Source organism: Salmo salar, chromosome ssa05, assembly GCF_905237065.1.
Source record: "Salmo salar chromosome ssa05, Ssal_v3.1, whole genome shotgun sequence".
Lineage (NCBI taxonomy): Eukaryota > Metazoa > Chordata > Actinopteri > Salmoniformes > Salmonidae > Salmo > Salmo salar.
The window spans coordinates 76,898,334-76,924,844 of record NC_059446.1 but is presented as its reverse complement, the minus strand read 5'-3'; the positions used below and the strand labels follow the sequence as shown (position 1 = coordinate 76,924,844).

Here is a 26,511-nt window from a genome sequence, read left to right as displayed (position 1 = left end):
GCTTTCTTTATGAAACACTATTTTCCACCACCATGCTAGAGTGGCTAAGAATGTTAGTCCCAGATGTTGCATATTGCGTTCAGCCAGTCAGGTTGCAGAAGTCTGTATACCCCACCCATAGCAGTGTTGGCGGATGTTTCTGGTTTTCAGGGACACAGTATTTTTTAACTAACTTCTGTTTCCCCTGAAAAACAGAAGTGGGGACTCCGCTCAGGCTTCTTTCTATGCCTGCTATGTTAGTTTACCCCTGGCTGAACTGGGAGGGCAACATCAGGGAAGAGCGCGCTTGTTTGAAATGGAAAAGCGTTGCAGTAGCTTTTGATAAAGAAGAACATCAAGACGAAGATTGTGACAGCCGGCTAAATGGCATCCCTTGAGAATGCAAGAACAAGATGGATGTCAGGAGAAGTTCAGTATTATCACAAGGAGATGTATATTTGGAATACGGAGGAGGAATGGAGGGAAAAGAGAGGCAGAGGAGGTCTAAGAGAGAGGAAGGAAGAGGCTGAGCTTGAGTTGGTTAAAAATGGCGGGAAAAAGGGAGATCATTTCTTAAAGAAGAATTGTAAAAAGTGTAAGCAGATTGAGCTGAAGACAGGAGGAGAAATGGAAGTGAATGAGGTTGAAGTATCGGAGGTGGTAGGTGTGGTGAAGTTCTCGGAGCCCGAGGGTCAGGATATAGAGGAGTGTGATAGTAGGAGTGAAGTTTTGGGAAAAACTGGACCCCTGCCTTTTGGCTGATCCATTTGTGGTTTCAGGCTGGGTTAAAACAGAGATGGGTGCTGTGGAATCGGTGAGGGTAACCAGAAGTGGTCTTGTGATAATTGTTTGTGTTTCTGCTGGTCAGAGCGAGAAGGCACTCCACGTTAAACGAATGGGGGCAAGAAATGTGAATTGTTTTGCTCTCAAGAAAATGGCACCATTGAAAGGATTGATTACTGGGTTAACAGTAAATGTAAAAGTTTACCAACTAATGGGGAAGATTCCCGGTGTTTGTGATGCTCGTCATTTGGTGTGACGCAGACAACGTGGCAAGTGGTGAAACAGAAGAGTCATTGTCTGTTCTTTTGAGTTTTGATGTTGAGTCTTTGCCCAACAAAGTGATGTGAGGATATGTAAGTTATCCTGTACGAGATTTTGTGCCAAATACATTAAGTTGTTACAGGTGTCAAGCTTTTGGGCATGTGGCAGCAGTGTGTTAGAGGGAGGTTCTTAGTTGTGAGAAGTGTGCAGAAGGGCATGAGACAAAGGAATGTGTAGCATTGGGGAAGGTAGTGGTATGTGTTAGTTGTAGGGGTGCCGATGGGCCTGAGGATAAAAAATGTCCAGTGCAAGAGAGGCAGGTTGAGGTTTCCAGGGTTAGAGTAGTGCAGAAGTTGCCATATGCTGAGGCAGTGAAGAAAGTAGAGTAAGATGGGTTAAGGGGAGGGATCTTGAGAGGAGTGGTGTGAGTTGTAGATCTGTACCAGTACAGAGGGATATGCCAACAAGTGATATACGTTTCAGGAAGATTGGATTTTGGGCATTTATAGCAATGGTTATCAACTGTACTGCAGGGATGGAACCTAAGTCGCAGAAAATTGAGGTTGTGGTGGCAGCTGCAGAGAGGTATTTCGGTGTGTGGGCTTGACATCAGAAGAATTACAGGATGTGTGAAGGTTGTTGGCCTGAGGTAGGACTAAATAGATTTAAATAGTGGAGTAGGGTGGTGTTAATTTTGATATTTTTTTTGTAGTGTTAGATAGTAGGATATTTGTTAATTTGTTTTTTCAAGCAAAGTATAAGGGAGTTGTACTCCAGTCTAGTAGGTGGCGGTAATGCAAGTTTATTGGATGCCAACCGCCGTTAAACGTCATCGAAGAAGAAGAGCGCAACATCAGGAACTAGCATTAGCAACTATATTATGATGGTGGAAAATGGTGTTTCATAAAGAAAGTATGCATATTACCTCTGTTCCCCCCGCCTCCTCGCCATTAAATCGATGCCTTTGCAGCCTGAATTAGAATGTTCTATGTACGAACCGGTCTAAGGGAGATACACAAAGTCATAAACCAGCCTATTTCTACAATTTATCTTACATTTTTATTTTAAATCTAACCATAACCCCAAATTAAGACCAAATAGCACATTTTGGTTTTCATATATTTTTACGATATAGCCAATTTTGACTTTGCCGCTGGCAATCTACTAGCTAGTGGATACCCATACCAAAGATTTGTTATATCTGTTCCGATACCGGCCAATCCAAAATGGCGACCGCCGTTCCAGTTGATTCGGGATTGACTGCTCCGACAGGTATCTATAATAACTAATTTAGGTCACCGTGAAGTAGTTTGCACGAAAATGCAATCTAATTAACGTAGCTACAGATTCAGCACAGCCTGTAGCTGAATATGGTCATTTTGTCTGAATTCAACTGACTACATTTCTCCTTCTGTCTGAGCAAGCTAACGTTATCACAGTTGCTGTTAGCCAGTTTGCTAACGTCAACAATCGGATCGATTGCGTTATAGCTAGCTAGGCATTTAACGTTACCAACTAGCGTTACACGCTTGAAATTGGGTCATGTACTTTATGGTGTTTGTAGTAAAGGCTTGGGATGGGATAGCCGCACACCCGAACATTTGGTTATTTTCAATCAGATGTAGCTAGTTAATGTTAGCTCACCCTGAATGGGGCAAATTCTCAAACTCAAGCAATGTTAACTACAGTAGTTGGCTAATTTACTGCCTCTATTTGCGCCATGCTCGAAACCAGTGGGCCTTTGTTGATATTATGTCATATTTACCGCATCTCGTAGTAGGACAAAACACCTGTTAACTCGCCAGCTAACTAGCCAACCCAACAAACTGAGGCCAGCCAGCAATGTTGGCTAGCTAACTAGGTGTGTTGAATATTTACTTGTAATGCCAACACAATTGTTTTCGTGAATAGAATGTGGCGGTCGGTCTATGTTGTTGACACAGTAATGTTGTTCTACAGCTTTTGGACTCATGACAAAAACAGGCAGTCGCTAATCAACGTTAGTTTAGGGTGGAATGGATACAGATTTCGCTTCCACGGGAGATAATATTTTAACTAGGCAAGTCAGTTAAGAACACATTCGTATTTTCAATGACGGCCTAGGAACACTGGGTTAACTGCCTTGTTCAGGGGCAGAACGACAGAGTTTTGCCTTATCAGCTCGAGGGATTCGATCTGGCAACCTTTCGGTTACTGGTCCAACGCTCTAACCACTAGGCTATGTGGTTGAAGAAGAGACTCCTGGTCTGTCATCATTCCAGCACATTTACAGAGAACTTCACTGGAAGTCACAGAGAGGAAGAGGATTCACGGGGAGTCCTGACTAGAGCTGGGCGATAAGTACATCAATCCATATCGCGTTAAATTGCCTGAATTGATGCGAGAACGATACGTTTATAACATTAATGTTCGCCATACTTTAAAAAAAATCATCCTTTATACTACTACTGGTTTGATGGTTGTAGTTATCAATGGTCCCATTAACAATCGCCCAAATTAGCCAACTTATTTAATTTCAAACTTCACATTTTTCTAGTATAGGCTATGGATTGAAATGAATGATATCAGCAAAATGCCTGCGATAAGTGATCAGTGTTGATCATTTTTGGTTTATTTCACCAGGTCTAGTCCTGACGGATTTGGTTTTTGGTTGTGGTCACATTATTCACTTGTTCAGAATCAGTTTATATCAGAGGTTATGATGTGAACAGTGACGCTGGGTCAGGACAGGAGAGTCTTCTCCACCTTTCTAAGCCTGTTATGGTACAGGCTCTTATCAGCTTGACTACGGTGTTTGTTACAGTTGATCTTTCCTTGGTACTGTAGTAGCTAGCCAGTTTGAGTCAGGTCATGAGAATAGACAGGTCTGTTTTGGTCCCGCAATAACAAGCCTGATTGCTTTATGGGGATCTAAGTCTGACTACAGGACTGCGAACTAGGCCAATGAACACACACATACAAATGATACAGGGTGTTCTCTCTATATACAGTACCAGTCAAAAGTTTGGACACATATTCATTGCAGGGTTTTTCATTATTTTTACTATTTTCAACATTGTAGAATAATAGTGAAGACATCAAAACTATGAAATAACACATATGGAATCATGTTGTAACCAAAAGTGTTAAACAAATAAAAATATATTTTATATTTGAGATTCTTCAAAGTAGCCACCCTTTGCATTGATGACAGCTTTGCACACTCTTGGCATTCTCTCAACCAGCTTCATGAGGAATCTTTTTTGAAGGAGTTCCCACATATGCTGAGCACTTGTTGGCTGCTTTTCCTTCACTCTATGGTCCAACTCAGCCCAAACCATCTCAATTGGGGTGAGGTTGGGTGATTTTGGAGGCCAGGTCATCTGATGCAGCACTCCATCACTCTCCTTGGTCAAATAGCCCTTACACAGCCTGGAGGTGTGTTTTGGGTCATTGTTCTGTTGGAAAAACAAATGATAGTCCCACTAAGCCAAACCAGATGTGATGGCGTATCGCTGCAGAATGCCGTGGTAGCCATTTGGGTTAGGTGTGCCTTGTATTCTAAATAAATCACTGACAGTGTCACCAGCAAAGCACCATCACACCTCTCCCATGCTTCACGGTGGGAACCACATATGCAGAGATCATCCATTCACCTATTCTGCGTCTCACAAAGACATGCCGGTTGGAACCAAACATTTCACATTTGGACTCATCAGACCAAAGGACAGATTTCTACCGGTCTAATGTCCATTGGTTGTGTTTCTTGGCTCAAGCAGGTCTCTTCTTCTTATTGGTGGCCTTTTAGTAGTGATTTGTTTGCAGCAATTCGACCATGAAGGTCTGATTCACGCTGAATTCTCCGCTGAACAGTTGATGTGGGGATGTCTTACTTGAACTCTGTGAAGCATTTATTTGGGCTGCAATTTCTGAGGCTGGTAACTCGAATGAACTTAACTTGAACTTATGTTGTGGGCGGCAGGTAGCCTAGTGGTTAGAGCGCTGGGCCAGTAACTGGAAAGTTGCTAGATCGAATCCCCGAGCTGACAAGGTAAAAATCTGTCGTCCTGCCCCTGAACCCACAGTTCTTAGGCCATCATTGTAAATAACAATTTGTTCTTAACTGACTTGCCTAGTTAAACAAAGGTAAAATAAAAATCCTCTGCAGCAGAGGTAACTCTGGGTCTTCCTTTCCTGGTCCTTATGAGAGCCAGTTTCATCATAGTGCTTGATGGTTTTTGTTACTGCACTTGAAGAAACTGATTTGGCTCAAACGCATTAAGAAGGAAAGAAATTCCACAAATGAACTATTAACAAGGCACACCTGCTAATTGAATTGCATTCCAGGTGACTATTTAATGAAGCTGGTTGAAAGAATAACAATAGTGCCAAAGCTGTCATCAAGGCAAAGATGGCTACTTTGAAGAATCTCAAATATATGAAATATTTTGATTTGTTTAGCTTTTTTGGTTACTACATGATTCCATATGTGTTATATCATAGTTTTGATGTCTTCACTATTATTCTACAATGTCGAAAAAAGTAAAAATAAAAACTCTGGAATGAGTAGGTGTCCATACTTTTGCCTGGTACTGTATAAGTTCATAAATTAGGCCAATAACCAGCACATTTACTCTACTCTGTCAGACAAAAATAGGGGAGTGTCCCATAATATTGCTCTACATGCAGGCTACAGTACAGGCTGCTAGCAGGCAAACAGCCAACATGTGTTTTGAAGTGAACTGCGCTGGCACTGGGAGATATGTTTAGTATGCACGCACCCTCATTGTAACTGTGGAAATGTTTGGACACAATGTCGAACTAGGATGTTATTGAAATCCTATTGTAAAAACAAGCTTTTCTTAAATGGAGCGCTGCTTGTTTCTAGATCTCTGTAGCATGTGGTCCATTTAGGCTAATTTAGAGGCGAGCAATGTGATTGAAGCCTAATTCGGTTGCATGCATGCCTTGTTCATGTGTAACTGGTTGTGGTTGTTCTGTATCTTCTTCCATAGACATTAGGACTCAGTTCTGGAGGAGAGCCTTGCAGAGAGGTACCTGCATGGGGTTGCAGTGTGTCTTTGTGTGTGAGGGAGCGGCTGAGCGTGTGCTTCGTTCCTGTGAGTGCCTCTTACAGATATTACAGGGCCTTGTGGCATTTGAGCAAGTTGAGAGCAAGCAAAGGACGAGTGGACCAAATATAGGCTGTTAACCGTTGTTTTCTCTTGTGCGTGTTTGCTTTCTATTGTGTGTGCAATGCATTTCGCAGTGAAATGGCTACAACATGGTTTAGCAAGACAAAGTGCTTCTCCACTCCCTGAATGAAGTTGTCCTTGTGGTGTTTGCTCAAGCAATGTGGATTGGTTTAATTGATTGATTTCATCCATCTCACAATTTGAATAGGCCTAGCCTAATATCACAGACAAATATCCTTTAGGCTGTTTCCTGTTTCACTATCAGTACCCCACCTTTCCATGATATATTTTCAGTAGATCTCCCTCCTCTTGCCTCTCACTGTCCTCAACATAACTCTGACCTGCCCACACTATTACTATAACAGCAGACAGTTTTTTGCCAACTGACTGTAATATCACTATGTTGAAACTCAGAAATAGCAGTTGCTTTTGGTTACAGGCCTGAAGTTCTCATGGAGTGGGTGAGAAGGCAAATCTCCCACACAATTTTAAATGGTGAATCCTTTTGTAAGGAGCACAGATTTCAAGCATTGTCATGACGATGTGAAAACATTGAGAAAATACCAGACATATTTTGCTTCTAGATTTTTCACACGTGTTTGCTGTGTTTCTCTATGTTGGCATGTTTTGCACAAATTGGCAATGTTTTACAATAGGCTATGGGATGTTATCTCTTGGGCTGGATAAAGTTGGGGCTGGGGTCTGCAGGGTCGAATTTATTCTTAGAGAGGATTGGTAATGAGCACATCCCTACCAAAAAGGACGATGGCAACTCGGTGAGTCACAGGGAAAGTCCCAAGCTTAGTTTGGGTGACGGAAAAAGTTTAGTCATTGCCTGTTGTAGAGGACCCAGTGGTCTAGACACAGTATCAGACTGGGGTTATGTCTGCCAGAGACCTGTGGTAGAGGACCCAGTGGTCTAGACACAGTATCAGACTGGGGTTATGTCTGCCAGAGACCTGTGGTAGAGGACCCAGTGGTCTAGACACAGTATCAGACTGGGGTTATGTCTGCCAGAGACCTGTGGTAGAGGACCCAGTGGTCTAGACACAGTATCAGACTGGGGTTATGTCTGCCAGAGACCTGTGGTAGAGGACCCACTGGTCTAGACACAGTATCAGACTGAAGTTATGTTTTGCAGAGACTGGTGTATGTCCCTGTGTCGATGCCAAGAGTTCTCGTAATTTCCTCCCACCATCCTGACCTTTCCCTGTATCCGGTGTTCCCCATTAAACCTAATACCAGGCTATGTCCACTCATCGCTCTGTATTTCTGTGTGTGTGGTGTGTTATGCAGTGAGTGGTCAGTTAAATTGTTGCCCTTCTGCTGCTCTGTGCTCTCTCACAGTATCTGCTCTGTGGTAGACTGTCTGAGAGGGAATGTCTGCTGTCATACTATACTGTCTGGAGATGGAGAGGCACTAAGTAACAGATAGGCAGTCAGTAAGGGTAGTAAATGCAAGCTACAACATTTGGAGTTTTAGAATTTAGTGAAAAAAGTCATACAAATGCAATGCATCCTGAGCAGTGACTGAAGTACAAGGGTTCCCCTGGATTGTTTTAGGCTTGAGGCAAAGGCCCAACCACCACAGCATCCAGGGCAGGCTGACATGGAAGCAGCATTAGAGGGAAAGTGGTGTAAATCTAGAACAGAATGTGAATGGGAGCAGCAGTTAGCCTAGGCCTATCCATTCCTGTGGCTGTGTAGGTCTAACCATGGCTCGGCATCTGGAAAATTACACGGTTGATGGCTGTTTTTGTAATTAACTAAGAGTGGTTGTCAAGCATTTACTGTGACAAATTTCCTCTCAAGTCAAAATTACGCTGAAATGTATTAGGTTTTGTGCATGGAGTGGAAAGACTGCAATGAAGCAATTCGGTCAGACACTAGGGTTGGGCGATTGTACGATTGCATCGTTCATGATGACATCTCGATGTCAAACGATAGTTTAACGTATTTGAATTTGACTACATCGCTGGAGTCTGTTAGCTCACAACAGTGCAGTGAGCACACAGCAGGGCGGCATGCCAAATGGCCTACACCCTAATTGCCGTAGCCTACATTTTCAAAACATGTGGTAGTTAGATTATTAACATAATGCAAGAGAACAATGTAGAAAAAGCGGAGAGCACCAAAGCAGAGCAAAATGTCAGACCGGGCCTAACTTATGTTTTTACATTTTTAATATCCCCTCTCCAATGTAGGATGACAATGGGCCTTTTGCAGCTGACACTCTTGTCTGGTTTATTGTTTTAAAATCTTAATTTCCCTTTTTGTCCTTAATCCCCATTTGATTGGAATGTGTCTTTGTTGTTGTAGGCATAGCCTGCTCTTTCATGATCAACCATCCAATGAATCTATAGACGGAGTTCCATCTCAGAAAGTTGTTTGCAAATGGCCTAAATAAAAACATAGTATAGTAATAAAGAGAGAGCGAAAACAATTGCAAGATAAACTAATCGACTAGGAAGTTTAAACAAACCTGATACAGTACGTTTCTGCTTTACTTGATCAGTGTTGGCAAAATAAATTCTGCCGTTAAATCCCTCTTTACAAACCAAACAGCCAATAATATTGGCTACTGTCAATAAGTTGCAGTAAACGTTACTTTGACAAGTTAAACTAATATTTATAATATTGTCGAAGTGTTTATTAATGTCCTTGAATTGGGCAATCGGGGGAACAAAAAGTAAATGAATGAGTTGTCTCACAAACAACTTTCTTTTGAAAGCATTTAAATTGTGCATTTATATAATAGTCAACATCAATCAGATTAAACAAATTATTATTTAGCCTTTAACATTCTTTTATAACACTTGAATGAGCATTGGTTTAGGCTTAAAACGAATAGGCCTATTATCCTTAGGCTAAAAATCCTAAATATACAATCGGATAAAACAAATGATTATTTATAAAAAGGAACACCAGCATGTTCACCCCCAGAGTATCGAACTCAGCAGGATGATGATGGAGGTTTGTAGTCTGTCCATCCTTTGCCCTGATAATCTTTTAGCATATTCTGCAAGTGCCTTGGGTAAGGTCTGCTGGCTCACCTTAATCATATGGCCTGAAATTGATCGAAAAACTGCCAAACAGGCGAAGACGTGCTTCCCCCCAACTAAAAGTCAGCCATAGTTTTTTTTTCTGATTTAGCAACAGCAGGCTACACTACAGTTACTAAGTGAAATCCACTTTTTGAAACTGAAGGAAAGAAGCTTAATGGAAGAAAGAATGTCACATATGCTTTTCAAGATGAAATAACAATACACTTGATACGGCTGTAATATTTGTTTTTAAAAGGTCTAGTAATATAACTGATATCTGAGTATTTTTATGGACAAGAGAATAATAAACCTTCCTGTTTGAAAATCCTTCTGTAGCCAAGAACAAGGTAAAAATAATAACTAAGCCTTGTTTTGAACAATGATTTAATCAACTTGTTTGTGGCTTTTGTAACAATTTGAATGAGAACAATGATGACATGCACCAAATCACAGTTCTGGTATAACCAATGTGTCTTTTTATATTGCGTTCTTCCCCTCCGTGCGCACTGTATATCAACGACGTTTGGATGGGACGATGTGTCATTCCAGACATCGCACAACCCGATCAGACACTTAAATGCGGGTTCCTTCCTCCAAAAACGACTATACTATATGATAAGTTCATCACCACAGCTGGCTAGCATGACTCTAGCTCTGTGATATTCGCTAGGTTCTGTCGGTAACTATTAGATTCTAAGAGGACTGAGTTGCGCATGGAACGTGGAGGAGCCTAACAAAAATAGGCCCATCACTCTACGCTCTAATATGTTTTCCTTTTTTCTCTCTCTCTCTCTCTCTCAAGGGTCCAGTGTGTCTCGGAAAATGGCATCTCCAGAGGTAAGACAGACACCATCCCTGACTCACAAAACCACTAATTACAGCACTCTGCTGCTGATGCTGGAGCACTGTTGGTGAAATTGTGTTTTCCACTACCTTTAGGTTTAGGGAAGTGTGTGTGTGTGTGTGTGTGTGTGTGTGTGTGTGTGTGTGTGTGTGTGTGTGTGTGTGTGTGTATTTACACAACATCTATAGACCCTGGTGAAGATGTGTTGTATATCACCTCTCTGTCTAGGGAGAGGACACAGGATATGTGGAAAAGGAGGGGGAACTGGTTTTGATGGTTTCTGTGTGTCAATGGCAGATGTTTACCTTTAAGCTGTGTGTCATAAAACCAAACAATGGAGAGAACAGGATGATGCTGCAACTTGTTTAATGGAGTCAAACACACCTTCTCTACTGTGCATTTCTTAGTTTCTTAATACCTTTTATTTCTCCCCATGCTCTCTCTCTTTCTCTTTCATCCTGTCTCTCTCTGTCTCAGATGCCTGGATCCAGTCAGAGTATGAAGAAGACCATTGGACACAGAGGAGTTGAGACGAACACTGGAGAGACCACCTATAAGAAGGTCAGCATGGGGTCAACACACACACACACACACACACACCACATGTGTGCTAAAATTACCTGTAGCCTGAAACCCTTCCTCATCCACACCCAATGATGACTCGCAGAATGTAATGTACACAAGCATTTGAGAGTCATAGATTAATTATAACATGAGAATTCCTCAGACAGACAGAATTAATTTATCAATCTCTCTTGACAAGCCTCCATTTCTCCATTTCTCTCTTCCACTTCCCCCTCCAGACCACGTCGTCAGCCCTGAAAGGAGCAATTCAGCTGGGCATCACTCACACTGTGGGCAGCCTGAGTCAGAAGGCTGAGAGGGATGTTCTCATGCAGGACTTTGTGGTGGTCGAGAGCATCTTCTTCCCCAGGTTAGACGTGTGTGTGTGTGTGTGTGTCACTGGCGTAGCACACAACCCCGGAGCATCCGCATGAGCATCCGGAGCATCCCTAGATAATATATGAACATGTCATAAACCATGAAGGAAATGTTTAGAATTACAGGAAATTGGCTTTAAAACTGAAACACATTCTCTCAGCCTCATGGCAAAATCTGTAAAACAGCATGAGATTAGCTAGGAAAACTGAAACACGTTCTCTCAGCCTCATGGCAAAATCTGTAAAACAGCATGAGATTAGCTAGGAAAACTGAAACATGTTCTCTCAGCCTCATGGCAAAATCTGTAAAACAGCATGAGATTAGCTAGGAAAACTGAAACATGTTCTCTCAGCCTCATGGCAAAATCTGTAAAACAGCATGAGATTAGCTAGGAAAACTGAAACATGTTCTCTCAGCTTCATGGCAAAATCTGTAAAATAGCATATGCAAATAATTACAGATGTGCAAAACAGCATGAGATTAGCTAGAAAACAATTTATTCTGAACTGCGCTACACCACTGGTCTGTGCCCATCTTGCATTTATGCTTGAGAGAAGTCTTCCTGTATTCAGCACTCATTAACACCCTTCTCTCTGTCTCAGTGAGGGCAGTAACCTGACCCCTGCCCACCACTACAGTGATTTCAGGTTTAAGACCTACGCCCCCATTGCCTTCCGCTACTTCAGAGAACTCTTTGGCATCCGGCCAGATGACTACCTGGTCAGTAGACTACAAAAATGCACTTAATTGTATCTGGTTGATTGGTTGTGTCTGGTTGTAGTTCTGTGGTCAGGATGCTAACTAACTCCTCTCCTACAGTACTCTCTGTGTAACGACGGCCTGATAGAGCTGTCTAACTCCGGGGCCAGCGGCTCTCTCTTCTACGTGTCCAGTGATGATGAGTTCATTATCAAGACGGTGCAGCACAAAGAGGCTGAGTTTCTCCAGAAGCTACTACCAGGATACTTCATGGTGAGATATTGAAAGAGGAGGGGGGAGACTTCATGGAGAGATATTGAAGGAGGAGGGGGGGAGACTTCATGGAGAGATATTGAAGGAGGAGGGGGGGGAGACTTCATGGAGAGATACAGTTGAAGTCGGAAGTTTACCTTAGCCAAATACATTTAAACTCAGTTTTTCACAATTCCCGACATTTAATCCTAGTAAAAATTCCTGTTTTAGGTCAGTTAGGATCACCACTTCATTTTAAGAATGTGAAATATCAGAATAATAGTAGAGAGCATTATTTATATCAGCTTTTATTTCTTTCATCACATTCCCAGTGGGTCAGAAGTTTACATACACTTAATTAGTATTTGGTAGCATTGCCTTTAAATTGTTTAACTTGGGTGAAACGTTTCGGGTAGCCTTCCACAAGCTTCCCACAATAAGTTGGGAGAATCTTCGCCCATTCTTCCTGACAGAGCTGGTGTAACCAACCTCCTTGCTCGCACACGCTTTTTCAGTTCTGCCCACAAATTTTCTATAGGATTGAGGTCAGGGCTTTGTGATGGCCACTCCAATACCTTGACTTTGTTGTCCTTAAACCATTTTGCCACAACTTTGGAAGTATGCTTGTGGTCATTGTCCATTTGGAAGACCCATTTGCGACCAAGCTTTAACTTCCTGAATGATGTCTTGATGTTGCGTCAATATATCCACATAATTTTCCATCCTCATGATGCCATCTATTTTGTGAAGTACACCAGTCCCTCCTGCAGCAAAGCACCTCCACAACATGATGCTGCCACCCCCGTGCTTCACAGTTGGGATGGTGCTCTTTGGTTTGCAAGCCTCCCCCTTTTTCCTCCAAACATAACAATGGTCATTACGGCCAAACAGTTCTATTTCTGTTTCATCAGACCAGAGGACATTTCTCCAAAAAGTATGATCTTTGTTCCCATGTGCAATTGCAAACCGTAGTCTGGCTTTTTTATGGCGATTTTGGAGCAGTGGCTTCTTCCTTGCTGAGCGACCTTTCAGATTATGTCGATATATCCACAGTAAAACGAGTCCTATAGATATTTTTGTACCTGTTTCCTCCAGCATCTTCACAAGGTCTTTTGCTGTTGTTCTGGGATTAATTTGCACTTTTTGCACCAAAGTACGTTCATCTCTAGGAGACAGAACGCGTCTCCTTCCTGAGCGGTATGACAGCTGCGTGGTTCCATGGTGTTTATACTTGCGTACTATTGTTTGTACAGATGAACGTGGTACCTTCAGGCATTTGGAAATTGCTCCCAAAGATGAACCAGACTTGTGGAGGTCTATAATATTTTTTTATGAGGTCTTGGCTGATTTTCACATGATGTCAAGCAAAGAGGCACTGAGTTTGAAGGTAGGCCTTAACTTTTTGGTGACGGGGCAGTATTCGGAAATTCAGATGAATAACGTGCCCAAATTAAACTGCTTGCTACTCGGGCCCAGAAGGTAGGATATGCATATTATTAGTAGATTTGGATAGAAAACACTCTGAAGTTTCTAAAACTGTTTGAATGATGTCTGTGAGTATAACAGAACTCATATGGCAGGCAAAAACCTGAGAAAAATCCAACCAGGAAGTGTGGAAATCTGAGGTTTGTAGTTTTTCAAGTGATTCCCTATCCAGTATACAGTGTCTGTGGGGTCATTTTGCACTTCCTAAGGCTTCCACTAGAGTTCAACAGTCTTTAGAACGTTGTTTCATGCTTCTACTGTGAATGGGGAGAGAATAAGAGGTCCTGGAGTCAGATGACTGAGAGAATGACATGAGTTCAGTGGCGCGTGCTCCCATGAGAGTTATCTGTGTTCCTTTTCATTTCTGAAGACATTGGAGTTGTCCGGTTGGAGTATTACTGAAGATTTATGATAAAAACATCCTAAAGATTGATGCTATACATCGTTTGACATGCTAGCGTCCCACATTTCCCAGAGAGGTTAATACATCCACAGGTACACCTCCAATTGACTCAAATGATGTCAATTAGCCTATCAGAAGCTTCTAAAGCCATGACATCATTTTCTGGGATTTTCTAAGCTGTTTAAAGTCACAGTCAACTTAGTGTATGTAAACTTCTGACCCACTGGAATTGTGATACAGTGGATTATAAGTGAAATAATCCGTCTATAAACAATTGTTGGAAAAATGACTTGTCATGCACAAAGTAGATGTTCTAATCGACTTGCCAAAACTATAGTTTGTTAACAAGAAATTTGTGGAGTGGTTGAAAAATGAGTTTTAATGACTCCAACCTAAGTGTATGTGAACTCCTGACTTCAACTGTATTGAAGGAGGAGGGAGGGGAGACTTCACGGAGAGATAATGAAGGAGGTACTTCATGGAGAGATATTGAAGGAGGAGGTACTTCATGGAGAGATATTGAAGGAGGAGATGTGGACTTCATGAGGAGATACTTCATGGTGAGATATTGGAGGAGGGGGGGACTTCATGAGCAGATACTTCATGGTGAGATATTGAAGGAGGAGGTACCTCATGGTGAGATATTGAAGGAGGAGGTACCTCATGGTGAGATATTGAAGGAGGAGGTACCTCATGGTGAGATATTGAAGGAGGAGGTACTTCATGGAGATATATTGAAGGAGGAGGTATTTCATGGAGAGAGATTGAAGGAGGTGTGGACTTCATGAGGAGACACTTCATGGTGAGATATTGAAGGAGGAGGTGTGGACTTCATGAGGAGATACTTCATGGTGAGATATTGAAGGAGGAGGTGTGGACTTCATGAGGAGATACTTCATGGTGAGATATTGAAGGAGGAGGTGTGGACTTCATGAGGAGATACTTCATGGTGAGATGTTGAAGGAGGAGGTACTTCATGGAGAGAGATTGAAGGAGGAGGTATTTCATGGAGAGAGATTGAAGGAGGTGTGGACTTCATGAGGAGATACTTCATGGTGAGATGTTGAAGGAGGAGATACTTCATGGTGAGATTTTGAAGCAGGAGGGGGGAGAAACTTCATGGTGAGATATTGAAGGGGGTGATACTTAATTGAGAGATATTGAAGGAGGGTGGGGGGATTTTATGGTGAGATATTGGAGGAGGAGCAGGGAAACTTCATGGTGAGATATTGAAGGATGAGGAGGGAGATTCTTCAGTGGCCTGTGTGTTTTAGTGTTTATATAATACCTAGCTGTCTGTGGTGGCCTCTTGTCTTTTTCACTCTCCTCCTCTCCTTTCTACCATCCCTTCCTCCTCTATAGAACCTGAATCAGAACAAACGGACCCTGCTCCCTAAGTTCTACGGTCTGTACTGCATCCAGGCGGGAGGGAAGAACATCCGCCTGGTGGTGATGAACAACCTGCTGCCCCGCGTGGTCCACATGCACCATAAGTACGACATGAAGGGTTCCACCTATAAGAGACGGGCCTCAGCCAAGGAGAGGGACAAGACTTTTCCCACCTTTAAAGACCTGGACTTCATCCAGGACCTGCCTGATGGACTGCTGCTGGAGACGGACAACTACAACGCCCTTAGCAAGACCATCCAGAGAGACTGCCTGGTGAGAGGGAGGGAGGGAGGGAGGGTGGGTGGGGGTGTGTGTTCTGTGTGTGCTGTTTGGGTCTACTGTATAGTAACTCTTATGTGTTTGTGTGTGTGTGCTCCAGCTCCTGCAGAGTTTTAAAATCATGGACTACAGTCTACTGGTGGGGATCCATAACCTGGAGCAGGCTAGTAGAGAGAGGGAGCGAGGTGGGGGGCAGATGGGGGACAGTGGGGGGTCAGAGGGGGCGGTGACCCCAGACCAGCGCCGACCCCAGGCCCAGAAAAGTCTATACTGTACAGCCATGGAGTCTATACAGGGAGAGGCCCGCGGGAAGGGAGCCCTGGAGTCTGAGGACCAGTGAGTCAATCAATACATCACACAATATTACCTTGGGAAAAGTGCAAACTGTCACGTAAATCAGGATTTGTTGATGGTGATTGGTTGGTGTGGCGTATGATGTCATTTCAGTATGGGTGGGATCCCAGCCAGGAACTCTAAAGGAGAGAGGTTGCTGGTCTTTATCGGCATCATCGACATTCTGCAGTCCTACAGGTAGGTGCTTGTGTTTCTTTGTGTGTGTGCGTTCTTGTGTACAGACTACATACAATTTCACATAGTAATATAATGACACAGTGCTCAAAGTATTGGGAAAGTGACACATTTTTTGTTTGACTCCAGCATTTTGGATTTGAAATGATACACTGACCTGGTATGGATGAAAATACACTCAAATCAAAGATGACAGTCTGCACTTTAACCTCATAGTCATTGTATCATTTTAAATCCAAAGTGCTGGGGTACAGAGCCAAAACAACAAAAAATGTGTCGCTGTCCCAATACTTTTGGAGCTCACTGTATATACCATTTAGCAGATACTTTTATCCAAAGCGACTTAGTCATGCGTTCTTATATTTTACGTATGGATGGTCCTGGGAGTTGAACCCACTATCCTGGCGCCATGCTTTACCAACTGAGCTACGTTCACTAAGACTGTTTTTCAGGTTCATCAAGAAGTTGGAACACTCGTGGAAGGCCCTCGTCCATGATGGGGTAAGATCTACACACACACATTACCTGAAGTACATTATGAAAGATGCCACAGATGCATGTGTCAGATCTGCCACTGCTTATGTCAGGCCTATGTCAGGTTATAACTGGTTTATTCCTTTTCCTCTGTAGGATACAGTGTCGGTGCACAGACCAGGCTTCTACGCTGAGCGCTTCCAACAATTCATGTGTAACACAGTGTTCAAGAAGATCCCATGTAAGACTGTTGTGTGTGTGTGTATCTTCTCTTTTCAATATTTACTTTTATGATATAACGTGCTGTCGTTATTTTGTTTTCCCCACCCCTCAGTGAAGCTCTCCCCATCCAAGAAGTCTCGTGGTGGGGGTCCGGGGGGTCTGAGGAGAGCTCCTACCCTGGGAGGCCCCACACCCCTCTCCCACGCTGCTGGACAGTCTGTGGTGGACTCCCGACTCGTCTACCAATCCCACTTCAACAGGGCTGACGCAGAGGGAGACAGTGGTGAGTGAACAGTTAACACAAACATTGATTGTATGTTTGATCAGAGGTCAAGGTGGACCAGAGCTACATGAAGTGCCTATGGACAAGGGATTAGAGGTGGACTTGGAATTGTGCTATTAGTTCCCCTCTTTACTCCCTCTTTCTGTTCAGGCATGCAGTCGGGCAGGCCAGACCTGGTGCCAAGGACCCCTCCCCTGGCGGGAGGGTCGGGCGATGCAGAGGCCAACTTTTCCACATCCTCATTAGGAAGCACAGGACTCACCTCCTCCTCTCCTCCGCTACAGTAACACATCCCTCCATCCCCTCTCCTCCACAAAGTCAGTCCTCCTCTTCAAGTCATCCAGTTCTCATGTGTTTCTCGCCTTCTCGCTCTCTCTCTAGGTCAGTAGGGGTTGAGGTGCATAGAGCAGTAACAAGCACAGACCAAGACCACAGTGTCTCCCACAGGTACACAAATGAATTACACCACTGACTCATGTATTCCCACTTACATGAACACACACACACACACCCTTATCAGTCTTCTCTCTCTGTCTCTCAGTATGGGTGCGGAAGTGGAAGCGTCAGGTGATCAGTCAGGTAATGAAGATGCCATCTCACTATCAGACATCGTCCCAGAGACCAACATCTGCTTTGTAAGTCTGGCCCTATCCTTTTCCTCCTCCTCTTCTTAAGATCTTCACTATGGTGTTTCCCATAGCTCACTGGCCTCCCTCCCTGTGTGTCCCCCACAGTAACAACTGATCTGGAGTCATCTGAGGAAAAGGTGATTCTGGAACCAAGGAGGTGGGTGGGAGAGTAGTCTTGCATCCTCCATCCTCACTCCTCTTTCGATCCATCCCTCCTTTTCTGCGGGGGAGGTTTAGAACATACTCCAGGCCGACTGAACGGAATGGGGGGGGGTTGGGAAGTGAAAGAGAGGGAGAGTGTGACGGGGTGCCAGAGAGAGGAACAAAGAGGGAGAGAGGTGTATGTGTGTGTGTGTGAGGAGGTGGTGGCTGTCTAAAGGCTTGGTCAGCCAGACAGACACACGGGTATGCTGCTAGAAACCCTTCTCCAACTAAGTTACAGGAGTCTCTGTGTCACGAAACCCACTTACACTGTCCCACCTATCACAAAGTCTGAAGGGGAGAGGGATGTGGGCATAGACACCCCTGCATCAACAGTGTGGAGGAGGAACACCATGCTCTATATCACTCTCTGTTCTGTTACTTTGTGCATTCCTTCTTGTGGACAGTCTAAGTGGGTTCAGTTTTCAGTGACTCTGAGCATAATATCTCATATGTTATCATTCTACATCTGTCCACCCCCTCCTCCCTCCACACAGCCAGGAGATGGGACGGACACAGGAGAATCATCTCTATATGTAGTGTTTTTTATTCTTTTTATTATGACCACACTTTTACTGCTATGGACAGAACATATGACTTCATCACACAGACCTTCTATTCTTTTAGATTATAGATGTATACAGTAGCTGACTGACTGGATTTGGGGGCAGGAATGTACAGGCCAGAGCTATACTGCCCTACCAAGCAAAAAGGCAGTAACTGCTCATAGCGTGGAACTGAGAAAAATGGCTTTTATTTACCTTAGTTTCACAGTTACCTAGTGCAGTTACTGCTAATATGACCCCCATTTTCTCAAATACAATACGAGGCAGGATACTTTCCCACATGATTAAGTCATTTTTGCTACATTAAATACATGCTAACTCATTTTTGACCAAGTGAGCAGTTGCTGCCTTTTTTCTTGGTAGGGCAGTATGGGTAGGCTATACACCACAGGAGGTTGGTGGCACCTTAATTGGGGAGGACGGGCTCGTGGTAATGGCTTGAGTGGAATGGTATAAAATACATTAAACACATGGTGTAATGCCATTCCATTTGCACTGTTCCAGTCATTATTATGAGCCGTCCTCCCCTCAACAGCCTCCACTGCTATACACAGTGTTACCGGCTGATGGGATGGCTCTGTCTGTCACTGTCTCCATGGTTATCCTGGAATCTTCCTCTCTGATGAGACCACATGTGCTATATTGATCTAGGAGTGAGAGACTAGAGCAAGAACATAGTAATGGCCGCCATGCCCTTAGAGTAGAGCGGGGTTCCCCAACTGGCGGCCAGCGGATGCACATTTTTTTTATTGGTGGACATAAAAGGTAAACACCAGCAAATCGGCTCCAAATGATTTCAATTTAAGAAATCTGTTCTAAAGTATTCCTATGCAAAATAGAGATGTGTGATTTGTAAGCAAGGTTTGAAATTGTTTGTCAAATATTATGTTTGGGCTTTCTTGTGGTCAATTTGCAGTCTACAAATGATTTGTAATTATGTTCCGGCCCCCTGACCATCCACTCAAGAAAGAAAATCACCCCACAGCTGAATCTAGTTGATGATCCTTCGAATGGAGGTTCACCACACCAGAGAAGAGACAAAGAGGAGCAGTAACAGAAGGACAGTGACCTGACCACACTAACGCTAGCTGCCTGTCACTTACGGTCTTCCTTTTTATATCTGTGCCTTTGTGTCTGTCTGGTGCTAGTCTTGCTGAGCTGTGTGTCTCATATTTTTGTTTCTTTAATGTCCCGTTACACATACATTCAAACTCTTGTTTGAGTCTGTTTTTATATTCTCACTACCAATCAATAGTATCTTTGAAAGAAAATGTACCAATCAACCGGCAGTGTTGAAAGGAATGAGCCAATCAAAATTCAGAGCGAGCGTTTCACGCACACTCTACACATGCCTTTTTCTGTCTTCGTATGGCAGTTCCGTTTCATCAGTCATTCACACCCAGCCATTTAGACTGTTTTGTGCACAAAGATTATAAGTGTTCTTCAAGCAATGGTAATTCTACCACTGTCATTCAAGCACTTTGATACTTTTATGTACAATGACCTGACTTTCATTAGTAAGCAACGAGGGATTTCTGCAGGCTACAGAAACGGCTGCTTCACCCCACTGAGTTTGAGACTCACCACATTGTGTGAATGACTTTGTTTGCGTCTCTGTAGTACACCTCTTGTACATTAACGTTTATATAAACATGGGTTTGTTATTTTTTTCCCATTTGCTCAGTCATTGTGTAGAATGCTAACACAAGTGCCGGGTGGCCGCTCATATTATTTATCCTGTAGTAGGATATTTCAGACACAGGGATACATATCACTGCCTAGTGGTTATGCTAGATCTTGTATTTCACACCAACACAGTGTGATTTAAAGGGCCACCATGGCCTGATTGTGAGGACACATTTCTAAGTAGAAGGGAGTGCACATGTGGTCCAAAGCAGAGAGGGAGAGATGGACAGACTGACAAACTGGGGGATATCAGCCTGTGGTGGAAATGATTGATCATCGATGCACCGTGAGACAATAGGGAATGTTTAAAGGGAATGGGGGAGTACAAGAACACAGCCATGCCCTGAAGAAACTAGAGGCTGGAAGTGGAGCTCTTTCTGATCAACTGTCATGACAAATTGGAAAAGCAATCAAAATGGTATGGACTTGAACATGGATGAACTCACTGCATATGGAAACTACATGGAGACCTATGTTTCAGAACTATGAGTTTTGATGAACTTGATGTTTTCCTAACAGATCTGAGTTTAATGACCCTTCAAACAGAGTTGCAGCGCTCACAGTTTGAGAGGAGCTGTCCTGCATGATAACTATACATATTTTAAAGCACACAGGAAGGAAGGGCACAAGAGAGGGTGGTTTTGGTTCCAAATGAGTTATTTACACAAATAACTTACTACATGATTTGATTCATTTCAAGTCCTTGCGTTCACTACTTTTCCTCGCGAACCCACCCTCTTTGTAAAAAGCTCATATGGAATTCCTGGTTGATTTATTTCCAAACATGGCCCTCAATTAAAAGTTGTGCTCTTTTGAATGTTTTGACCTTTGACCCTGATAACCCTGCTCAGCTTCCCCATCATTTCAAAGAGCTCAGTTAAGTCTCGTGCTTTTTGTTTGAGAACAATTGGCCACCAAAGAAAACACTCCAAGCCCCATGTTCCCAAGTTTTGAATCACATTTTCAATAGATGGTATTGTGTCTTATTATAACAAGGGCCTTAGTGTGACAACAGGGTCTGGATTTGACTCCATTAACACTGATCATGACTTAGTGTATGCTTAACTTTACAAACTAACATCTGACAGTCAGAACAATGTTGTTTTAAAGCCTGTGTGCTTCTGTGTAGATGCTGGATTAAACCCGTTGCAGTGTCTGGTGACTTGACTGGACCACAGCACAACAGACACCTCACCCTTTGGTGCTCAAAGGGTGGTACACTTGCAACACAGACACTACAGAACATATGAACTAATGCAATATGAACAAGTCTGCCATCTTAAAGTTCCAAGAATCATATTTATTGTATTTGTATTATGACCTTGTAGCCTGAAATTATTCATAAGTTGTACATGTACCGTAGATGATTGTACGTATAATAATGTATTCTTCTGACAGGAAATGTCAGACTTAAGTAGTGTATTGCATATGGGAGGGGATTATTTGACAATTTCACTTTTTATATTTCATGTTTGATTTTGATAGTGATATATTCTCCATTGTTCTGGGGCAAGGATGTCCCATGCTTTTCTATGTTGAATGTTTCACACAGCCTCCGAGCCAATGTTGCTGGTTACCGTCTATGCTTCAATTACTCTATTTTTACTCTGCCTGTATAAAATGTGTATATGTATATAGTAGTCACGGAAATGCCTTCTCATGCTGCCTGTTCCTTCTACCATCTTTCAGTGATGTGATGTTTTTCATATTGGCTCTGATTTTAGAATAAACTTATTTTCTAAATGTTGGTTCTTGTCCTTATTCCTGAACATGATACAACTGTTTAGGGATTGGAAGGGTAGGTCTACACTACATTAGATCCACAAACTCACATCACTTTATTTGTGAGTGGGGGAGTCATGTCCTTGACATGGCATTTTACAGTATATTGACTTTTAGTTTTTTGTTTGCAGGAGTGGCAAAGAAGGCCTTAAGCAGTGCCCCAAAAATGTAATATTAGGTGTTCTTGCGTTCACTACTTTTCCTCCCTAACCCACCCTCTTTGTAAAAAGCTCAATGTATTCCTGGTTAATGTTATTTCCAACCATGGCCCTCAAACGTTGTGCTCTTTTGAATGTTTTGACCTTTGACCCTGATAACCCTGCTCAGCTTCCCTGCTCAGTAAACCAAACCAAAATGTGGATTGCAGTCTCTCTTGGTCCATAACGTATGTCAGTGGAGGCTGCTCACAATGGCTGGAAAGGAAGGAAGGGCACAGGAGAGGGGGGTATTGGTTCCACAATGAGTTATTTACAGTAATTACTGAATTACTACATGGTTTGATGTATTTGATACCATTCCACTAATTCTGCTCCAGCCATTACCATCAGCCCGTCCTCCCCAATTAAGGCGCTACCAACCTCCTGTGGTGTACGTGTAAGTTATTGTCAACAAATATATGCGCAGGTATTTTTGGGCCGAAGTGCATTTCCCATCGACCATCAGTTCTGGTGACGTAGCCGGCAACAAAAAGATTCCAAGATGGGGCTTGAAAGTACTATGGTCTGGTAAGGGAAAGGAAAAATAAATTGTCATATGTATTATTATCTAACTAAGTAAGAGGAAGAGTTTGTTTAGTTTAATGTGAACGTGCGTCTTTTTTTTAAATCATGAAATTACCGCTAACATGAGTTATGTAAACACATCCGGCCAGCAATCCTAGCCATTTTCCTGAGTCATTTTTGGCTTGCTAATGCTAGCTTCGCTATGACATGCAACGGTTATGATTGCAATAAAACACAGAGAATTTAGAGCAGCTTAGTTACCTAGCAAGATGTTCTCCGAGAAGTTTCAAGTAAGGTCGTGATGGATTTTGCTAATGTTATCGTTAGCTTGCTAGTATTCGTTATTTGGTGAACAAGGCAGTGGTTTAAACATAAGGTTCGGTAAACGATTACCTCAGCTGCTCTGGATAAAAGCTTCCTATGTCAACATCGACAACATTCGCTAACTAGGCACCTCAATATGTCCCCTACCATCAATCTGTCTAGGGATTAGCAGTAGTATGGGAGAAGGGGGTAAAATGGAGAGTCCTGGTTGGGGAAAACGGTTGGCAGAATGTTAAACTGTTGCCAGTTAAAGGGCACACTAAGATGCACGTTGCAGAAATGGTTGCTAAAATTCTAATAGTTGTAATTTGTGACAAAAAAAGCAAGTATAGTGTAGAGCATCATTGCACCATCTAAACCACTGCGAAATATCTTTTCCATAACCACAAATATTGTATTTTCAGTTGTTTTGAAGCTGGTGTACAAAACCAAACGTAAAATACTTGCTTTCAATGAGAATTACATATAACTCGCATTTCTATGTGAATTTGGTCGGTGCGCCCAAAAATGTACAAATGGCAGCATTAACTAATTTATGCAACACTGTTCTAAATATAGATATACCAGCCACCTTGTCACTGTGCTCTAATACAGGGTTTCCCAAACTCAGGCCTGGTGCACGTTTTGTTTTTTGCCCTAGCACTACACAGCTGATTCAAATGATGAACTCATCAAGCTTTGGTGGTTTGAATCAACTGTGTAGTGTTAGGGCAAAAAATGAAATGTGCACCCAAGGAGGGGCCCCAGGACCGAGTTTGGGAAACCCTGCTCTAGTGGGCCTACATCAGGGATGGGCAACTCCAGTCCTCGGGAGCCTAGTTGGTGTCACCGTTTTCCTCCAGCTAACACACCTGACTCCAATAATCAACTAATCATGATCGTCAGTTTAGAATGCAATTCGTTTAAATCAGCTGTGTTTGCTAGGGATGGGGGGAAAAGTGTGACACGACTCTGGCTCCTGAGGACTGGAGTTGCCCCTCCCTGGCCTACATGCTACACTGTGTAACGTACGTATGTATGTATGTACTGTGTTGTCCGTGTGCCTCAGTGTGGACAACAGTGAGTATATGAGGAATGGAGACTTCCTCCCCACCAGACTTCAGGCCCAGCAAGATGCTGTCAACATTGTGTGTCACTCCAAGACGCGCAGCAACCCCGAGAACAATGTGGGCCTCATCACCATGGCCAAGTAAGGAGCTGTGTGTGTGAGATGTGTCTTTGTGTTTGTCCTATGGTCGCAACAACATTTTTAAACATTCATCATTTAGATATTACAGGATGCCAGGATACTTGTGATTGTTTTTAGTGATTGCGTGTAAGAAATGTGTAGTAACTATTGTTCTCTGCGCAGTAACTGTGAGGTGTTGACCACGTTGACTGCAGACGCGGGGAGGATACTGTCTAAACTGCACGCTGTCCAGCCCCGTGGAAACATCAGCTTCTGCACCGGCATCAGAGTGGCACATGTATGTATACTACACAATAATACAATACCCTTCATCTTATTGTATGTCACGACACTGAACCCTGTGTCCTCTCCTCTCCCAGTTGGCTCTGAAGCACAGACAGGGGAAGAACCACAAGATGCGTATAATTGCCTTTGTGGGCAGCCCAGTGGAGGACAACGAGAAGGATGTGAGTGTTCAATCAATGCAGTGTGTGGCGTGTGTTGTTAACTGCATGCATGTCCGCTCTGACATAATTTCCTGTCACATTCTCTCTAGCTGGTGAAAATGGCAAAGCGTCTAAAGAAAGAGAAAGTCAGTGTGGACATCATTAACTTTGGCGAAGAGGTACCAAATATCTTACCTAATATTTATCTGGTCTCATTATTTCTTTATAGCCATCACTGTCTCCCTTACATAAACTCCTTTTGGTCTCCAGGAGGTGAACACAGAAAAGCTGACGGCCTTCATCAACACTCTGAATGGGAAGGAAGGAGCAGGGTCCCACCTTGTGACAGTGCCTCCAGGTCCCAGTCTGGCTGATGCCCTGCTGTCCTCTCCTATCCTTGCTGGAGAGGGAGGAGCCATGCTGGGCCTGGGGTCCAGTGACTTTGAGTTTGGAGTGGACCCCAGTGCAGACCCAGAGCTGGCACTGGTGAGAGGGGGAGGACTAGATGGATTGATCATCTTCTCTCACTCTTGTTTTTATGCTTTCTAGTTCTCTCTCTCATTGCCTCTTTTGGATGATTATTATCGTATGCTACAATCTTCCTCCTTTGAACTTTTTCTGCACTCCGTGCCTTCTCCAGGCTTTGAGGGTGTCTATGGAGGAGCAGAGACAGAGGCAGGAGGATGAGACTCGCAGGGCAGCAGTGGTGTCTGCTGCTGAGGCCGGGGTTCCCTCGCCTACTGCTGACGGTGAGACAAATACACAACACTCCATCTACACCCTGTACACAACTATAACCCTCCACCTACAAACTAATCACTCATCTATAACTGGCAACCAACCAATGCCCATACACCATTATCTCTCTGTACTTGGATCTTCCCTGGAGGGAGACGCTGCATATGGGGGACTAAACTGTTAACCTCCCCCTGTTCCAGAGTCAGACGAAGCTCTGCTGAAGATGTCAGTCCCCCAGGCTGACACGGCCACGCCCGCTATGCCCGACTTCAGCCGCATGACGGAGGACGAGCAGATTGCCTACGCCCTACAGATGTCCATGCAGGGTGGAGGTCAGTGACATACACCTGTTATAACCAGCCATAGCCAGTTATAACATGGCACAGTCAGTCTGTAACATCTGTCCTATCCTACCCAGCAGAGTTTGGTGCAGAGTCAATGGACATGGACACAGGAGCCCCCGTAGACTCAGAGGGTGCTAAGGTACGGCCAACTCTCACACACCACTGAGATGAAAGTATACATGTGTGGCGGACATATGCACATTACACATGCTCAAAGGCTCTTGTTTTTCTAGCGTATGTTGATCTCTCTCTGCAGGATGAGGAGGACTATGATGTGATGCAGGACCCAGAGTTCCTCCAGAGCGTCCTGGAGAACCTACCGGGTGTCGACCCCAACAACGAGGCCATCCGGAATGCCATGGGCTCGCTGGCCTCACAGACAGGATCCAAACCTGACAGCAAGAAAGATAAAAACGATGAGAAGAAGAAATGAACATTTACACAGTAAACATAATAGATACCCTGGCGTTGACCTGTTGACAATGGCTCCTTTAATATAATAGTTGTGCAAACTGTAACCTCAAATGACCTCTAGGTTTTTTTGTATCGCCATACTCAAACAGTTCAACAGGGCTTTCTTTATCTTTGTTGTGTCAAGGTTAATGATGCATGTTGCCTTTAAAAAAAATAAAAAGTTTGTACTAAAGTGGGACCTTATCAACCCAAGCACATTCAGTAAGTGTACATTTGTGTGCTGATAATAATAAATACATTTACATAATTCAAGAGAACACCTCGGCTGGATGTTGTGGAATTTTGTGCCAATGTTGACATGCTGTACACATACTCCTTCCAAAAAGGGGATTGATGACTACACAACAGATGTGGTGGAATATGGACTTGACTTTTAGTATAAAAATGTCA

At 43.3% G+C, this 26,511-nt stretch overlaps 2 protein-coding genes across 7 annotated transcripts; both read left to right on the top strand.

Annotated features, from left to right (window-relative positions):
• Nucleotides 1-1,952: 1,952 nt before the first annotated feature.
• On the top strand, nt 1,953-21,866 carry LOC106605934 (phosphatidylinositol 4-phosphate 5-kinase type-1 alpha). Of its 5 annotated transcripts, none has more exons than XM_045718961.1 (17): nt 1,953-2,295; nt 6,018-6,122; nt 10,044-10,078; nt 10,563-10,646; nt 10,889-11,019; nt 11,630-11,747; nt 11,847-11,999; nt 15,229-15,528; nt 15,635-15,870; nt 15,982-16,065; nt 16,515-16,563; nt 16,693-16,777; nt 16,871-17,041; nt 17,192-17,324; nt 17,423-17,488; nt 17,562-17,676; nt 17,776-21,866. In XM_045718961.1, exons 1-17 carry the CDS (start codon nt 2,250-2,252, stop codon nt 17,776-17,778), a joined length of 1,914 nt encoding a protein of 637 aa, XP_045574917.1. In that variant the 5' UTR covers nt 1,953-2,249; the 3' UTR covers nt 17,779-21,866. The 5 variants fall into 5 exon arrangements, with proteins under 5 accessions (XP_045574917.1, XP_045574919.1, XP_045574918.1 ...); XM_045718963.1 differs by having other exon boundaries at nt 1,958-2,295; nt 6,018-6,056; XM_045718962.1 differs by having other exon boundaries at nt 1,963-2,295; nt 17,583-17,676.
• A 479-nt stretch (nt 21,867-22,345) lies between these two features.
• LOC106605937 (26S proteasome non-ATPase regulatory subunit 4) lies at nt 22,346-26,378 on the top strand. 2 transcript variants are annotated; one of them, XM_045718969.1, is made up of 10 exons: nt 22,346-22,630; nt 24,000-24,140; nt 24,303-24,417; nt 24,500-24,586; nt 24,676-24,744; nt 24,836-25,051; nt 25,206-25,314; nt 25,504-25,635; nt 25,725-25,786; nt 25,904-26,378. In XM_045718969.1, the coding sequence occupies exons 1-10, from the start codon at nt 22,605-22,607 to the stop codon at nt 26,078-26,080; spliced, it is 1,134 nt and encodes a 377-aa protein (XP_045574925.1). In that variant the 5' UTR covers nt 22,346-22,604; the 3' UTR covers nt 26,081-26,378. The 2 variants fall into 2 exon arrangements, with proteins under 2 accessions (XP_045574925.1, XP_045574924.1); XM_045718968.1 differs by having other exon boundaries at nt 25,722-25,786.
• The last annotated feature ends 133 nt before the right edge of the window (nt 26,379-26,511 follow it).